General features: G+C 53.0%; 1 protein-coding gene across 1 annotated transcript in view; it reads right to left on the bottom strand.

The window, feature by feature from the left end:
- The window catches only part of CSMD1 (CUB and Sushi multiple domains 1), a 720,682-nt gene that overhangs the window by 423,430 nt on the left and 279,989 nt on the right, over nucleotides 1–17,263 (bottom strand). The window contains exon 4 of the mRNA XM_054565852.1: nucleotides 4,677–4,871. Within this exon, the coding sequence (XP_054421827.1) occupies nucleotides 4,677–4,871 (195 nt within the window). The remainder of the gene's footprint in view (nucleotides 1–4,676; nucleotides 4,872–17,263) is intronic.

The raw sequence follows: 17,263 nt of genomic DNA, 5'->3' as shown, positions 1-17,263 counted from the left end.
CGGTGCGGCGATCCGGGATCAGAGAGTCGGCGCGAAGTGGGCTCTGAAGGGAGGCGATGGGCGAGAAATGTCCCCGCCCCATGCGCTGCTGCCAGGGAAGGACGGCTTCGTGGGGGTTTCTTTGGGCCGGGCAGCAGGTTTCCCATAAAGGAGTGTTTTCCTAACACAGACCCTCCCTCCTTCCTTCCCACCTTCTTGTTCCATCGCACCACTAATCCAGAGACAGTGGCCCGCTGTCCGCATTTTCCATTCGACAGGAACACTTCCTCCTCTGGGCTTGGGGCTCGGTGGCCCTGCAGCATCCTGGACTCAAGTGATTAATGAAAGATCCTGGCCCCTAACATTACAGTCTTTGCGATTTAATAACAAAGTTGGGGAAACACAGAGCAAAGGAAGCAGGCACCTCAGTCCTGACCGAGAGCCTCTGTCCGTGAACCTGCCCAGCCCCTTCCTCCCCTTCATTTCTCTCCTCGGAGCGCACGCCATGCTGCATGTGCAGAAACAGGAAATCCGTGCAAAGGCTGCAGTGTCAACGGGCACGAGACACAGCAGTGAAGCAGGAGGATGCGGACGCCAAGGTGAGAGGGCAGGATAAGAGAGGAGATGGAGCAAAATCTAGCGCGCACCCTCACGAGCGGTCAGGTCGATGCGGTCGCCCATTCAAGGACGCGCGTGCTGCGTGGAGCTGGCTGCCCACCCAGGTGATTGTGTGGTGACGACACTGAACACGGAATTACATCCAGTTTCTTTAAAAAGCATCACACCTGCAGAAACGACACACGCACCTCAGCGTCACTGTGCAGGTTGACATGGCCCTGCAGATCGGGCGTAAATCATTTAACACCAGCAAAACATCCTCGTAAAGGAGAGAGCGGCGTTCCTGTCAGGGACACTGTTGAGAGAAACCTCACGCGGTCCCTGGAACTAAGTCACTAGAATGTGGAAGAAGCAGAAAATGTACTCCTTTCATTTTTATAAAATATCTAAGCCTACATTGCTGAAATTCCAGGATGTCTCTTGTAAACAGGCCACATCTACGCATTTGTAAGAATTAGGTCGATGGTTTTGTTTTTATGATCCAGTTATCCAAATCAGTGACACACAGCGATACAGCCTTCAACGCTGCTCCATGAAATAATTCTAATTTAACGTCCTTTGAAACCTTATGAGCCCAAGCATTAGATGAAGCCACATTCAAGCGTACATTTCATAACCTGTAATAGAGAAGAAAAATGCCAGGACAAAAGCATCTTGGCACAGGTGGGATTTAACAAATTGGTGGCAGCCTAGGAGAGATGGTGAGCGTGCTGTTATATATGCTTTGGATTTACGGGGTTTGTAACAGTGGGATGAGGAAGGACCGATCCGTCAGGAAGAGAACTCCCGCGGGGAGTCTGCGCAGAAAAGGAGCTGTGAGAGCCCCGGCGGGGCAGCTCCGCGGGGCAGCGCGCCACCCGACACCCCAAGGCCGCAGGCGCCGCCCCAGTCCGGACACGCACAAGGGCCAACCAATGACGCACAAATAAGTGGAACAACAGTCGATGCCTCTCACTGTCTGTCTGTCTGTCTCACTCTCTAAAAACAGTAAATAACAATTAGAAAAAAAGAGTTAAGAGGAGAAGCTGCCCTCGTTGCTGCTGATACTTGTTTTTGCACTTCCAAGTCTGACTCGTCTGTGACGCGCCGCGTCTTCTGTGATTCCGTGGTTCCGTCACGCCTGCGATCACGCCTGCGAGGGGCCCCAGTTGACAGGAGGGGCAGCCGCAGGCTGGGCTCAGCTCCACGCAGCGGGAAGCGGGGACGCAGGGATGACGCTTTTGTGACTGCACGTGCCCCCTGCAAGGTTACCCACCAGTCCAGGGAACACCAAGTCCTTGGGCTACCATATAAAATAGCAACAACAGCAATGATTTAAACCAAAGGACCTTTTTCTTAAGGAAAACTTTAAAAAGGGTTGCCATGGTGAGCAACGGCTGAAATTTGGCATTAAGTGTGAAACTGACAAATGTGTAAGATTCACGGCTCCAAGGCGCAGGGGGCAACGGTGTTCACAGGAAACTGAGCCAGAGTTCGGAATCAGGCACCCTGGCGCGTGGGTAAAGAACTCCTTGGGAAAAACAAGACAAAACAAAACGCCTGCCGAGCAGTGTTTGCTCAGGTCTGCAGTGTCGGTGTGGGTGTTGACACCACGCCAGCAGGGGGCGCGCAGGACGCGGAGGGGGCGGGGCTTCAGGAGAGCCTGCCACTCCGCCCGTGAAGGAGCCGAGGCCCTGGGCCGGGCGTTTCCACGCGTTTCCATGCCGGCAGGGGAAACGTGCCAGTCTGGCCGCCCATCCTGGAGCACGGCCGTGGTCACGGGGGAGTGTGAGCACTCAGGTCGAGGCGCGGCGCTGACGTGCTCTGGGGGGGAAGGCAAGGCGCGATGAAGGTGTCGGGGACAGTGAATCCGGCCTGGGATGGGAGGGGGCGCTGAGAGCCCCGAGGCGGAGCTCATGCAGCCCCACCCGAGGGGGTGCGCGAGAAGGGAGCTAGTGACCACGTCGAACCAGGGGTGGGAATGGGCGTGAGCCAGAGTGAAAGCAGCTGTCGCACGGGCCACCAGGGAACGCGGGCGGGAATGGCGGGGGCGGGAATGGCGCGGGCGGGGGGCGGCGGTGCCGGCAGGGCGTCCGCCCCGCGGGGACTTTCCACAGCGCCCGCTGGTTGGGATTAGTTAATCTACAGAAAGGCAAGGAAAGCGGGGCGGGATTACGGGGACATAATTGAAGTGTGGGTCATGGGGGCAGCGCTTTTCGCTACGAGGCACATGGAAAGTAATTAATAGCAGCACGGGAAAATGGGAGCTCTGACAGGCCCTGGGGACGGGCGCAGGGAACGATCACTTTGCAGGGGATAAAGGGCCTTGGGAACAGACAGCATGCGCAGCAGGAGTTTCTCCAGGACGCAGGGCTGGTCTGAACGTGGTACATGTAGACGCTACAGTCCACGGGCGGAACAGCTTGCGCAAGCCCCCGGCCCCGAGCTAAACCTCAGGTTCCTCCCTCGTGGAATGAACCCCGAACGGAATCCCTTCTTGCGAGGACTGAGCGTGTCCATGCAGTGCCTGGCCCGGGAGAAGCCACCAACACATGGCAGCCAGCAGCGGTAGGAGTCACGGCGGTGACGTGCCGTGGCTGAAATAACCATCATCGGGGAGGCCTCACGGGACTGCAACATTTAACCTGAGAAGCTAGAAAAGTCTTCATTAAACAGCACGGGCTAATCCACACACACATGGGTGGAGCAATCCACTGTTACGCAGTTACTTACAGCCACGGCTACGGATTTGCCCGGTTCCAGGCACGGATTAAAAGTCCCAACGTGGAGAAGCGTCTGTTCTGCGTTCTGCCTACTCTTTGTTTGCTCCTTTGGGGTTAAGTCGTGTGAGCTCTTTATAAATTTTGGATATTAACTCCTTATCATTGGTGAAAATCTCCTATTCTTAAGTTGTCTTTTCATTTTGTTGATGTTTCCTTTGCTGTACAATTTGTTTTTAATTTGCTATAATCTCATTTGTTTATTTTTCATGTGTTTCCCTTGCCCAAGGATATATATAAAAAATGTATTGCTATGAGACAGGTCTGAGATTTTACTTCTTAGGTTTTCTTCTAGGAATCATGTAGCTTCGAGCCTTACATTGAAGTCCTTAATCCATTTTGAGTTTATTGTGTATGGTGTGAGAAGGTGGTCTACCAGGGGGCCACTCTATAAGGTACATGATTTTCTAACCCATTTGCTGTACATCTAAAACTAATACAGAATAATACTGAATATCAACTGTGGTGAAAAAAATTAAGATATAGGAAAAATCAGACGTGAAGTTGAATCTTCATTCTACCTCTGGAAACTTTAAGTATTAAAAATTTATTTATCCCTTAAATAAGCCTCAACAGTCACTGTTTCAGTGGGTTGCTGTGAGAATTAAATAACATGATTCAAGCAAAGCACTTAGCACATTTTCGGGCATTACATGAAGACCTTAAACGTTAGCAATGCTTTTATTTTTGAAACTGTATGATGACTTTTTCTCAGTCAAGCCAAAAACTAAGAATCAAAGCATGCCCTTTCCTAGAGATTATTAAGCAGTAACATTAATGCCACAGAAAGGCTAAAAATCATGGGGCGTTGGGGACAGTAATTCTAACCTTATGCCAAAGCACGAGGCCGAGCACTTGGAGTAACAGCACGTTCCTTTGTGACTGCTTTGCTTCAAAAGCCAAACAACATTGAAAGAGTCCTTAAAATGTGAAATTTAATTATCAGGGGTATTTGTCATTTTGAATGAGAAAGGGAAGAAAAAGGAACTATCAAGTTAAGATGGCCATAGAGCTGTATATTAAAGCTTGGAACAGTACAACAGGAGGTGGTGCGTAATGGAGAAGTTCACGGAGTTGGCAAAAGAGAGCGAAGCCAAATTTGGGTACTGAAGGACCACATCTAAACTCGTTACTGACTTTACAGGGCGCAGCCATGGCTGCTTCGGTGCCACGGACTATGTCCTTTGGGAAGAGGACGAGCTGATCCGGCAGACCCCGCAGGACGCGTCCTGGGTCATCACCGGCAACCGCGCAAGGCCAGCCCCCGGCCAGGCACCTGGAGCAGGTGTGTGTTCCCAGGCACCTCCCGGCCGCACCTACCTCTGCAGAACGGGGCCGGGAAGTCCCAGGACGCGCCGTTCCCCGGGCTGACGATGCAGGTCAGGATCGCGTGGCCTTCTAAGACGTAGCCGGAGAGGCAGCTGTACCGGATTTTGTCGCCGATGTTGAATCTCGTCCCGTGGAGGACCCCTTTCAGGATTTCCCCTGGGTTTCCGCAGGTGTGGCTGGGCAAAACTGTTGGGAAAGGAGGAGAAAGAAAGGTAAAAAACACTGTTCTCTGAAGGGCACTCTACAGCACAAAACATGCACCGCCTTTGAAGTGTTAAAACTAACAAATCTAGCACAAAAATAGTTTAATCTAGCCTAAAAATTGAACAGAGAAATGTATTCGTGTTTTATGGCAGCGATTTAGGACTTTTTATGAACATTTTTTAGAGTGTCAGTTAATGCATTTTGACGAGAGGGGAGCACAGTTCTGTAGAGATTCAGCGCCCTGCGGGCTTCTAGGTTATCCCCGAATGACGAGAGTCTGCGGCCCCGCGCAGCCCGCGCCGTACAACAGAGTGCGGCGCAGACGACCTGCACAAGCGACACGCATTGACCAATGTTCAGGCCGCACTGACTCCGGACCGGCACAGCCTGGCGCACCCCACCAATCCATGTGTAATCGGTGTTCGATGCATAAGCAGTAGGAAGAATAAAGGAAGGATCACTCACTCATCTATCGGATTTTAATAAAAGTGTCCCCCTAGTTCATTCTAAGCCACCCGTAGGGTCCTGTGCCTGCACAGCGTCTGGTTCTCAGCAGAGTTCTGACCTTCCGCCCGAGCAGTGAAACACTACGTCCGCTCGCGTCTCGCTGAGACGGCCTTGAATCTCGCCTCTCCTGAGCGCCTCCTGCTTTGTGTGGATGCTGTCCTCTGCCTGATTTAATGGCCTTGGAACCTCACTGACACGATACCACCCCCACTCAGAAAACATCATTTTCAACTTAATTGATGCATCATTGAGCTGAACAGACAAAGGTGACGATCACTGGCTTTTGTCCCTATGTTCCTGGTTTAAATTCAGCACGTCGTCAGTCAGTTGGCTGCTATCTACCACGTAACAGTCAAACAAACTAAAGCTCCTAGAGTTTAAAAAAGGAATGACTTCCAAACAAAAGTATTCCTAAGTGAATAAAATTAAACTATTTTATATCTCTATCCAGTTATTTATATGGGTACTGAGTATACTTGATCCATATATATAATATAGTACAATTTTTGTTTTGTTTATGTATTGAGAAAGAGACCTATCCCAGTGAATGAGAGGGAAGCCCAGTATTTCTAAAATCATTTTATAATGGCATTAAACACGTACAAAGCAAGCTACGAGCAACACACAGAACAAAACAGTACTGCCATTTAGATGCTAAATATAATTGACACATTTATGAAATCTCTATTCACATCGTCAAAACGTATTCACTCTTAGTTTTAAAAAATGTCTGAAAACAGTCAACAAAAACCTGTTTGAGACACAATAGAAAATAGTTGAGTTTGTTTTACAATCATCTTTGCTTCTTTATAAAAGAGAACTTCTTCGTTTAAGACCTCATTCACTGTTTCTAAGTCAGTAAGGGAACTTCTTTGTTCAATACCACATTCCCTATTTCTAAGCCACTAAGTCTTTAAAAAATGTTGTTTATAAACGTTTTAAGTGTTTTCACGTCTCACGGCCTATGCTTTCCCAAGCAGAGAGCTCCAGCCCCACCCAGGGAGCACCTGCGTTTAGGGCCCAGCGTGCGCTTCTGAACTTCGGTCGGGGACGCACGGCTCCTGCGTTCCGGTCGTGCACGGGAGAGACGGGGAGAGACCGGCGGGCGAGGCTGTGTGGCGTGAGGCCGCCGGTGTTCTCCCTTGTCCAGGAGCATTTAGAATGAACCAACCCTTCCCTTTGGCAAGAGCCTCTGTCCTTTCTCATTGACTGTCAGTAACACTTCTTATGAGAGAGCACCCCTTACTGTACTGCGGGTCCGGATAAGACAACTGTCGGTGTAAATCTATAAAGTATCTTAAAACCTGCTCTTCGTGATCACGACAAATAATTGCTTTCATAACTGGATAAACAAATGAGCCATCCTGGAAACCGAGTGCAGCCTGTGGAACTTTTCTATCCATTTCCCTACTGGCGTACGCAAAGCTCATCATAACACACACACACGACAAAATACGAAACAGATCTCAAGGTGCAGCGGGGGAGGGGCGCGGACTGACACCGCACTGTTTTACCTCCAGCCCATGTAATACATTGAAACAAGAATGCAGGAGACACGGGTGGTAAAACCTAACGGACTACGCAGCGACACTGCCAGGGAGTGAGCAGCTGTGCTAACATCAACGTTTTTGAGAAGAAAATATCATTTCTGAAAACGAGGCTCTCCCCGAATAGGATACTCCTTTTGGGGAAAACCAAAAGGATCCATGCCTTGAAAGCTTTAAGCCTTGAACAGAGTTACGTGTAATATTTGGGAACACAGACAACTGAAGCATTCAAAAAGCAAAATAATTTCTGCCATTCTACATGGTCAAGCTAGGAAAGCTCTGTTTGATAGGAAGTAACGTTGATTTAAAGTCAACGCTCGCCACCGTGAAACTGGCAGTGACTGGGAGGTCTCCCTGCACCGGCCGTTGGCGGCGTATCTCAGAGTGTCGCTGACGACCCGGAGCCCGGCTCCGGCGGCGGGGCGGGCTCACACCCGCAACGGCCGTCAGCGGCCGCATGGGGGCTCGCAGCCCAGCGGGCCTGCGCAGGTTTGGCGGCGGTCTCCGCGTCTGGGGCCGGCACAGCGCCCCCTTCCTCTGCAGACCACTGCCTGGCTTCTCAGACCGGGGGGTCCCCTTTTAGGTTCTGTCAACAGGCTGGCCTTTGCCTGACCATCCTGACCATCCTGACCATCTTGACAATTATATCAGAATCTGAAAAACGCCGCCCCAACCCTTAGTGCTGTTTGAACGGCCTCGCTCCCAGTGGACGGTGGCACTGGACGGGAAGACCTGGGCCCAAGCCCCCTCTTTTACCCTCATTTGCTCCGTTTAGGTACTAAAAGCGTGTCCTCATCGGAGTTTACTCGCCACACTGTGGTGTGAGGGCTGAAGGGGACGACGGCACAGGTATCCCAACATCCGCTCTGTGTCACTCTGGCCTCCGGGGGCACTGAGGCCAGCGGCCTCGGGTCCACACCTTGACCTGCTCGCGGCGGGCGGCACCTGTTTCGTTGTTGGCTCTACACCTTCCTCCAGAAGAAAGGCTGGCCCTCAGCAGGGCCTTGCCAAACGCAAGTCAGCTAACGGTCGTGACAGAGATTAGAGGCAACTCCGTCCTGTATCCTGCGCACGGTGTATGTACGACGACTCAGATCGACCCAGTTAACTGCTCGGTGGGAACAGGGAAAAACAACAAAGTTTCTCAAGTAACAGTGGGACAAAATCACATTTCGGAAACAATGAACCAGGAACAAATTAGAGCTTTAAGTCACATTTCTTCCACATTTGGCTAAAAATGTAAATAGGCCTCAGAGGCTTAAAAAGAATGTATGAACTTTAAAAGCAAAATAATTTAGCAAATGGATTAAAGTGATTAAAAATTAATTTATAAAGTTCAAAACCACTGGTTGTTAGCAGAAAGATAAATTTATGATTTAGGCCATGAAGGTTTTTATTTTCATCCAGTTTTTTTTTTAGAAAAAAATTAAAATTTTAATGTAATCGATATCAACAAATAGAAATAATTGAGAATAAGTTAAAATATTTATTTTCAGTTGCAAAAAACAAAACGTCAACAATACACGTTATAAAAAAGCAAGAACAATTTTATTTTAAAAATTATCAAAATACCCTACCCTGTGAAAAACATGAAAACGATGGTAAGTCCAGGCAAAGCCTGAAGTCTTAGACGTGTGAGCACTACCAACACGTGAGACTCCAGTGGCTGGGAAAAGTAATTTAAAATGAATAAATTCACCCCCATTGTCATTTCTGCCAGTTTCATCTCAAGTAATTTTAACCCGTCTCCCTGCAGACAGTGAACATCCCTTTGTGTCTCCCTCAGTAATGAGCACACGTTAGGTACTTAGCAAATACTCAGCACTGACTCCAGCTCTACTTTTAATCCCCTCTCTTCCTTCCCTGAAGTCATTTGCACTCTTTCCCAAGAAGCTCCAAGAAGGGAATTCTTCCCGGGCCGGGGGTTCTGCGCCAGGACAGGCGCCTGCTCATGTGAAAGGGTATCCGGAAAGGACCGCGGTGGCCGGCTTCCATGCGACCTCGGGGGCCAGGCCCGGGCGCCAGGGCCCGACTGCAGGCTGCCATTCTAATTACTTGCACGCAGCTCCCAGCCCGACACTCGGATTTGGCAAGTGCAGACGGTCACTGCTCTGTGACCGAATCAGGCTACGCCATCAAACCCTCCCCTCAGCTGCTGAAATGATGAAATGGCTGTCCCATCGCATCCCTTTCCGGGGGAAAGGGAAAACACGGGACCAAAATGCAATGCGGAGTAAATATTCGTTAGGATACGGGACCAAAGGTGAGCGAACAGAAGCCTGAATTTCCCCAGGGCAGCGCAGCATCATCTTCACGGCCGGGGCGGGAAATCCGGGTCCCCGGGTGGGGGTCACACTCCTTGTTTACACTCGAAAGTCCCTTCAGGGTCTCACAGCTGCTTAAGGAAAGGACACTTCACAGGCCCACATGGTGCTGGTCACTTGAGCCCTGTCTGTCCACGGGGACTTGCCCTGCATTCTCCCCCCAACCCCGCGATCCTTGGGAGCACGTAGAGAAATCTGAGTAGGTGACTCTCAGGGGCACTGTACAGATCGGCCTTTCAAATGCTGAAACCCAACGTCGATTCTCGGACGGACTCTGAGAACAGCCAGTGGGCGCAGGGCGGCGCTGAGACAGCAGGTCCCTGGCAAAGCGGTGGCGGTTCCTCAGTGGGCGCCGCTGCCCAGGGCCATCCATCCCGGGGGGGGCGGCTACTCTTGCCACCGGGCGGGGAAATGGTGAAGCGCAACGCTGCCTGAAGGGCCACCGAAGGGCCGCAAGAGGGTCTGCGCTGGGAATGTATTTAAACGTGAAATGCAACGGGCTTTGGCCAAATGCAGGTGGGAGGGCAATTTTCACACGAGAGTCGAATGGCGGCTAGCGCTTAGGGAAGGACACAGGGCACGGCGGGCTCTGCGGGTCCGGCGCGGGCCACGCTCCCTTGCTCCCGCGCCACAAACAGACCACGCGGTGTTGGGCAGGTTCCCTAAGCTCAGAGTCTATGTCCTGCAAAGGGAGCTGAAGAACGAAATCCTCAGCTGGGTTGCTGTGGGGCAGAAAGGAGACAATGCAGGCTGAACGGCGAGCAGGACACGTGGGACAGAATGCGCACTCATATACTTCGGCGAATTTCACTTTCTTGCCCCAGTTCCAAAGCACCATGAAAACTATCAGGAAATCATGCAAGTTTGAAAGGGTAAAGGGATTCTAATATATGTCAATTTCAGGAAAAAATAAAATTAAAGCCAGTGTTGGTATCAGTAGCGTCGCTACCATTGGAATGGTTATTAAGTTGGAAAGCAGAGGGGGCGGCCAGCTCAGTTCATGTTGTAGCCGCACCAACTCCACTGCCTTTGTCCTGCCCTCTTGTGAGAACAATTAGCGATGCACATCACGCCGTAAGTCAGCCATGTAAGTGGTTTGTGCATATTAACGCAATATGAAGTAAGTGGTGATATGATCTCCTTTTTATAGGGGAGGAAATCGTGACACAAAGAGGTTAGGCGATGTCCCCAAGGCCTCACAGCCGGCAGACACCGGTGGCAGCACTTGGCGCGGTAAATCAGCACGCCGGGTCCTCGGCTTGACAGGAAAAATTTTGATGGAAATCTTGTCCACATGAAAAGAAATAATCATAGAATGCCATCAAACTTCCAGTTTTCTCAATAGAGCTTTGACAGAGGGATTTGGGAGGACTATGTTATCTTGTGTAAATCTGAGGGTGAAATCATCATGTGGCTTTTAAAAAACTACACTTCAAACCCTCCAGGTAATCTGCGGGGCGGGAGGGAGGCAGCAGGAGAGACCGAGTAACGAAGTTACCATCAGCAAAATAAGCAAACGAACAAACAAACAAGCAACAAACAGTTGGCAAGTGGATCAGAATCTACAGCCCAGATATTCAAAAGATTTGAACGGCCACGGAGGACAATGCAAGCCTCGAGAAGGGACAACACACAAACGCCATTAGCAAAATGATTTCCACAGCAGAGCGACTTCGGGGCGGGGGAGCCCCTGCAGCGGCAGCCGGGGGCGCCCCGCGGTCTCTCGCGCTCCCTCCTCCCGCCGACCCTCCTGTGGACTTGGACCTGTGAGTCAGTGGCCGCCTGGCGGTGGCGGCGCGGGCCCGCGGGGGGCGGCTGGCCTGCGCCAGCACAGACGCCGCAGGCGGCAATCCAGGCACGAGCTGACGGCAAAGCCGCGACAAAAACAGGCGGCGGGCGGGCGGTGGGAGGCCGTGCCAAGGGGAAGAGCGGCTTTGGGAAGAACCGAGAGACGGTGCCCCAGGGGGGAGAGAGCGCGCCAACATGGCCGTGACCGTCCCCAATGCAACGGGACGCACTTCGTCGGAAACGTGAGTTCCTGTGGGCGCTCTAGAGTGAACGAGACAAGAGCTAAGGATCAGAAGAGCTGCTGAGACTCTGCTGGCGGAATGCGCATCTGTGGAGGGAATGTAAAATATCGCACAAGAAATCAAGAGCCCAGACTCACATCTTCTGGAATATCTGAATTTAATGGGGGGAGGGGGAGGGCGGTAATCATTCAATAATATAGGGAAAAAAATGGCTACAACGTTAAGAGCAAGACCAAATAGAGAGCCCAAAAGGCAAACCGAGAGAAAACACAGAAGAGTGGGCGATAGCAAAAGCCGGCAGCTCGGTGCAAGCGGAGTCACACAGGAAGGGCAGGCGGCAAGGAAGGGCCGAGGAGAACTGCCCAGGCCTCGAGGGGCCAGCAGAAAGGAAGCTGTGTGTGCCCCTAGGACCCCGGGCAAAGGTCCTCCGGCCACATGGGAGACCGGGGCCCTGCTGTCCGTGGCAGACCCGCCGGCGTGCGATGTTTTATGGCCGCCTCTCTTCTTTCTTTTCAAAAGCGCACTTTCTACTCAACAAACTGATGTTACCGGATGGGACATGCCTCGGTATTTATAAAAAGGTAACGTAAAACCATTTTTAAAATCTGAAGAGGATGTTGAAATAATAGGACTTACTGAATGAGAGCAGGGACGCTGGGGACAACAGAGAAGCGCTCAGGCCCCGGCCCTGAGACCACCCACTGCCGGCTCTACGCCTCATGGCCTAAGACATGACCTTCACGCAACAAGGACAATGCCGTCCACGCCGAAGGTCAAAGAGTGCATTAAATGCCACCAGGGGAAGTTAGGAAACTGAATTCAGTTGATTCTAGGAAACAATGCTAAACTCTTTCTCGGGTCCTCAGCCCGAGCCCCCGGGGCTGGCCCTTGCTGTGCTTGCAGGACAAACTTGCCTGTGCGGGACATGTTCTGGAAGAAATCTTCAGACATCATTGTCCACAAAAATCCGGCTTAATCCCTCAGCAAGGGATTCAAATTAAAAAGAAAAAAGAAAAAAGAAAAAAGAAAACCCCCGGTTTAAGGTGAACCCCGTGGCCCGGACCTGCCAGGCAAAGGCCCGGACAGGAGGCCCGGCCGCGGGGGAGAAGCTGGGCACAGACTAGATTAGAGGCAGCAGGAGAGACACCAAAGCCTTGCTTCTTCCAGCTGCGCCCAGGGAAGGAGATCCTTGCTGCGCTGGGCGGGCACGGGAACGTCAGCCGCGCGTGGCAGGACGCGTTCCAAGGACGCTGCTGTGGAATCTGTGCCCACCCGTCCGAGCTGACCTCTGCACGGTGGCCACAGCTGCAGTCCCGCGCGGAGTGGCAGAGGCGATGGGCCGGCCAGGCCTGCGGGCGCCGGGCTCCAGCGGCAGCGCTGGGCACCGCGCACTGGCCGCGGGCGCTTTCTCAGATGAAGCAAACCCGAGAGCATCCGCGCCCGTGGTGGTGAGGTGGGTCGAGGGCGGGCGGCCTTTGGGAAGCGAGGACAGCAGCAGTGGCTCTGTGAGGAGGTAACCCAGGGCTCGAGCCGCCTCCGCGAGGCCCAAAGGCTGAAGTCGATGGCAGCTCACAAGAGGCTGCTCAGCTCAGAGGCTCAGCTGGGCACACGGGGCGGTGGTCCCCAGACACCCCAAGGGACGGCTTGCTGGCTCTGCACCCAGCTTCCCTTTCATGCCCTGGGCACTGCTCACCAGATTTTTTTTTCAATTAGGATATTTAGCCCTGCCTGGTGTGGCTCAGTGGGTTGAGCACTGGCCTGTGAATGGAAAGGTCACAGGTTCGATTCCCAGTCAGGGCACAGACCTGGGTTGCGGGCCAGGCCCCCGGTCACGGGCATGTGAGAGCCACCTGATAGATGGTTCTTTCGTATGTTTTTCTCCCTCTCTTTCTCACTTGGTTCCCCTCTCTCTAAAAGTTAATAAATAAAGTCTTTAGAAAGAATTAGGATATTTAGCCTGGACGCAGGTATACCCACATATACACATACTCACACATGTGTGTATGTCTTATAAATTGTATAGAAAAATACACATATGAGTAGTTCAAATCAAGACTCCTGTATGGAGAAGTGTATCCCATTCAGCATAATGGTTCTTTAAGTTTATATAGATGTATAACCGACTGTAACTTTAAAATCACTTCTAATTGGAAGGCATATTTGTGCAGAAAATGATAAAAGTAGTCTCACAATTTGTAAAAGCCACGTGGCATCATCTTTCTCTTAATTCATGGGTCCGTGGCTGCCACTCAGTCTGTCTTGATCTAGTTTTTCTTCTCTGGGCTGGTGGTTACCCTCTAAAAATAGTCTTGAATTAAAGTTACGGCCACAAGCAGTTTAAGTTTACCGGGTGTGGGTCTATTACTAATTTATGATTTTCATATTCAGTTGAACCTAAAAGCTTTTTCCGTGATTGAATTCACATAAATAGCTCAAGCTTTATTAAAAAGAGAGTCCTTTATAAATGGTACAACATGCTACTCGGTCATGTACTAGCAAAGGAGATAATTTGTAGGCCTGGGCTTGCTCTGCTTCCCAAAGACTTACTGTTGGTTTTAAACAAATACATTGTAACGAGGAACCAGTATGTGCACAAAATTGATTTATAAGGTGAAGGCTATTTCTGTTTTGTTCGAAAATCTCTTTCTGTGTGTGTGTGTGTGTGTGTACACATATACATGTATATTTAAACTTCTCGATTCTCACACTGGGGAGGAGGTGCACAGCTCTATTTTTAGAGCGCTTTCTGCCCGCTTCACTGAATTCTGATTAGGCCCAGCAGAGAAGGTGGCAAAGCGGAGGGAACAGGGGTCAAGTCCGAGAGGGAGCCGCTTGCCAGCCCCCCCGTGTCTCACTAAGGCCCCCCGCTGCCTCCTCATTCGAGAACCGCCTGGAGTCCCCGCTCACGTGAGAGCAGCCCGCATCTGTCCTGTGACCTCCTCGCAGGACACGTGCAGCTTGCACGCTGCCTGCTCCTCGGTGGCAATGGACCCGTGGTTCATTCTGTCGCTGACGCCAGTCAGAGGCAACCTGACCAGTGGCGCCGCGCACCTGGGATGGAGGTGAGGAGGCCGGAGAGGCGCAGACTGGCACACGCGGCACAAGGCGTGGTCCTCAGCCCGAGCCCCCGGGGCTGGTCCTTCCTGTGCTTGCAGGACAAACTTGCCTGCGCGGGACACATTCTGGAAGAAATCTTCAGACATCATTGTCCACAAAAATCTGGCTTAATTTTCTCAGCGTTTCCCTGACAGCCTCTTTCTGCCTCCTGATCCCCCTGGGCCGCCACGGTACAGTGCTTGTCATCTCTGTCGGTGCCCCCTGAGCGGGACAGTTTCCCGGGCGCCCCGGCTTTGGAAGACATTGGCGGCTTTGCGTGCTCCCAGGCAGGTGTTTGGTAGGCTTCCCTCGGGGGGGATTTGTCTGATGTTTTCCTCCTGATGGAACAAGGCCACGGGTTGTTGGGGGGAGACCGCAGCCATGAAGGGCTGTTCTCGGCACCTTGCAGAGAGGCGGCGCGGCCCTGGCCGGGGAAAGCTCTGGTGGCGAGGACCCAGGGCACGCCTGTCAGCTCCCCCGGTGCAGGGACCCTTCTTCCTTCTTTCCGCCCTGTTCCCTTTGGAAGGAAGGAAGCCACAATGGGCAGCGGCGGGTAAGAGATACGTGGGGGAGTCCCCTCTGGCGTCTTCCGTGCCCCTTTGATGTGTCTCCATCACTGTGTTCGCCTTCTTCTCTTTCCTTTTCTCTTTCCCTCCCTCCCTCCCTCCCCTGGGCACTTCTCCACTTTCAGGACTAGGAGGTGCTCCCTGCGTGCGCTGTGTGTATTCCCTGTCCCACCCTGGAACCAGCTACTCCTCCCAGGGGCCTTCGTTCCTCCTATTGGGTGACAGCGTTAGCAACCAAGACCCAGGAGCTGAGTGCGCCCACTGCTCCCGGGCGTCCTCGCTGCCTAGGAGCCGCAGGCGCGGCCTCCTCTGCCGGCTCGCTGCCGCCTCCCGCGGGTCGGGGCCGGGTGGGGCGGCTCTCAGCGTGGCGCCCTCAGCTCCGGCTCTCTTCCTGCACCCACGCCGGCGGCCTGGGTGCGGCGGCCCGGCCAGGCCTGGCCCCGGGGGAGGGGAGGACAAACAACTTAGCAGCCGGCAGCCAGGGCGCGGCGCCTCGGCAGGACTCCATGCCCCGAGGCTCGCAGATGCTGCGTGTTTCTGCAGTTATACGGGAGGACGCTGCCTCCCCAGCCCTGTCTCTCCACCCCTGCGGTAGCACCTTGAATTGCTGCCACGCCGTCTTCCTACCCCACGGTGACAGTTCCGTCCGCGTTGCTATCGCGACCCTGCTGCCTGCACACCTGACCGTGCATCTCCTGCGCAGCCTTGGGGGCACTTTCCGCAACACAAGCCCGGTCTGACACGTCCCTGGCGAAGACACCCCAGTGTCCTGTTATCGCATCTGGAACACACCCCAGACTCTTCACGGGGGACGGTGGTGACCGCGTGGTCTACCCCCGACACCTCCCTGAATGTCACCCCTGAGCCTCGGCCACACAGGCTGCCTCCAGACGACACAGAGCACCCCTCATCCGCCACCACCTCATCATCTCAGCTCGGGTAACACCGGTCTGAATGCTCCCCGAGGCCGGGACATGACTCCGCCTATAGTTCACACTTCGGGGCCACTGCCTCGCTTTCCAGATGCCCCTCCGGCTCGGCTGCCCCGAAAGCACTCCCTGCCTCGCAGCACCTTCGGCCCCAGCATGGGGTGGCTTCTTTCGGGCGCTGTTACTATTTTAAGTCCTGTTGTGGGCTGGCTCCTGGCCGCCCCCCACGGGACTCAGCCGGAGGCCGGCAGGAGGCGCGGGTCTGAGCCAGCCTCCTGCCCACGAAGCCTGCATCGGAGCGCCCTGCAGCGCGGAGACCCCGCCACCCGCGTCCTGAGTGGAGACCCACTGCGGCTGCATGAGCGGGCGCGCACGGGGCCTCCTCCAAACACCTCGCTTTCCAGGCTGTGCTGGGTTTGGGAGGAAAATGTAAGTCAGCCACGAGGGCTCTGCTGTGACACGGGAGAGCTGCTGACACTTTGCTGCTGACTGAAGAAGCAGCAGCTGAGTCTTGAGGACAGAACTACCAAGGAGGGGGCGTCCGAGGAGGAGCACGGGCTTCCGCGGGGATGAAGGAAACTCAAGGACGTCACTGGGGGCACCTGGACTGTGCCTCACATCCCATGTGGGGGGCGGGGTCCCCAAGGCAAGAGGAGGCGCTCTGCCTGGGCATCGCTGCGGCCACATTGTCGGGGTCTCAAGCGAGGAAGTTGGGAAATACCCATCCGTCCATACAAAGTGCAAGCAAAACTCACAGCATTGCGCCACTCACATTACTCCCTTTACCGGGGACCACGGCGGGCCCTGTCATCCAGAAGGGGTGTGGGGGACAATGACAGGCATCAGAGAGTCACCGGTCATGCATCCTTCAGTGAGGTAACGAGACGGGAAGAAATAAAAACCACCGGCTCCCTTTTGGTGTGTCTAACATTTGCGATAACAAAACAAAACATAAGCTTCTCACTGAAGTGTGGAGGAAAGAGATAAGACAAGCGTCGATTGAAAAGGAAAGCAGAAATGAAAATTAATTCCACAATACCCGCTGCCAATGTCACGTGTGATTGGTTGATTGTGTTACCTTCGTCGCTTTGTTGTGTGACTACGAACACACAGCACGGGCTTGAGGAGGCGCGTCGCCACGCTCCCTGCCTTGTCCCTCGTATGAGGACGTCCTCCGTCCCAGCTCCCCCGCTGAGGATCTGACACGGGGACCAGAGTGGAGCCGTGCTACGCTCCACAAGGGCAGAAGGCTGACTGTACAGGCAGATGTGTTCTTAGAACACGATGAGAAATGCTTCCAGAAAAAGAAAAGAAGAAATTCAGAAACGACGAAATCCGTTTTACAGGACTCTTCCCATCCTTAAGGCTTAGACTG

The sequence above is a fragment of the Pteronotus mesoamericanus genome, unplaced genomic scaffold (genome assembly GCF_021234165.1).
Source record: "Pteronotus mesoamericanus isolate MK-2021 breed Mesoamerican mustached bat unplaced genomic scaffold, CSHL_Meso_final contig_169, whole genome shotgun sequence".
Taxonomy (NCBI): Eukaryota; Metazoa; Chordata; class Mammalia; order Chiroptera; family Mormoopidae; genus Pteronotus; species Pteronotus mesoamericanus.
The sequence above is the reverse complement of the archived record's forward strand: the minus strand, read 5'-3'. Positions and strand labels throughout refer to the sequence as shown.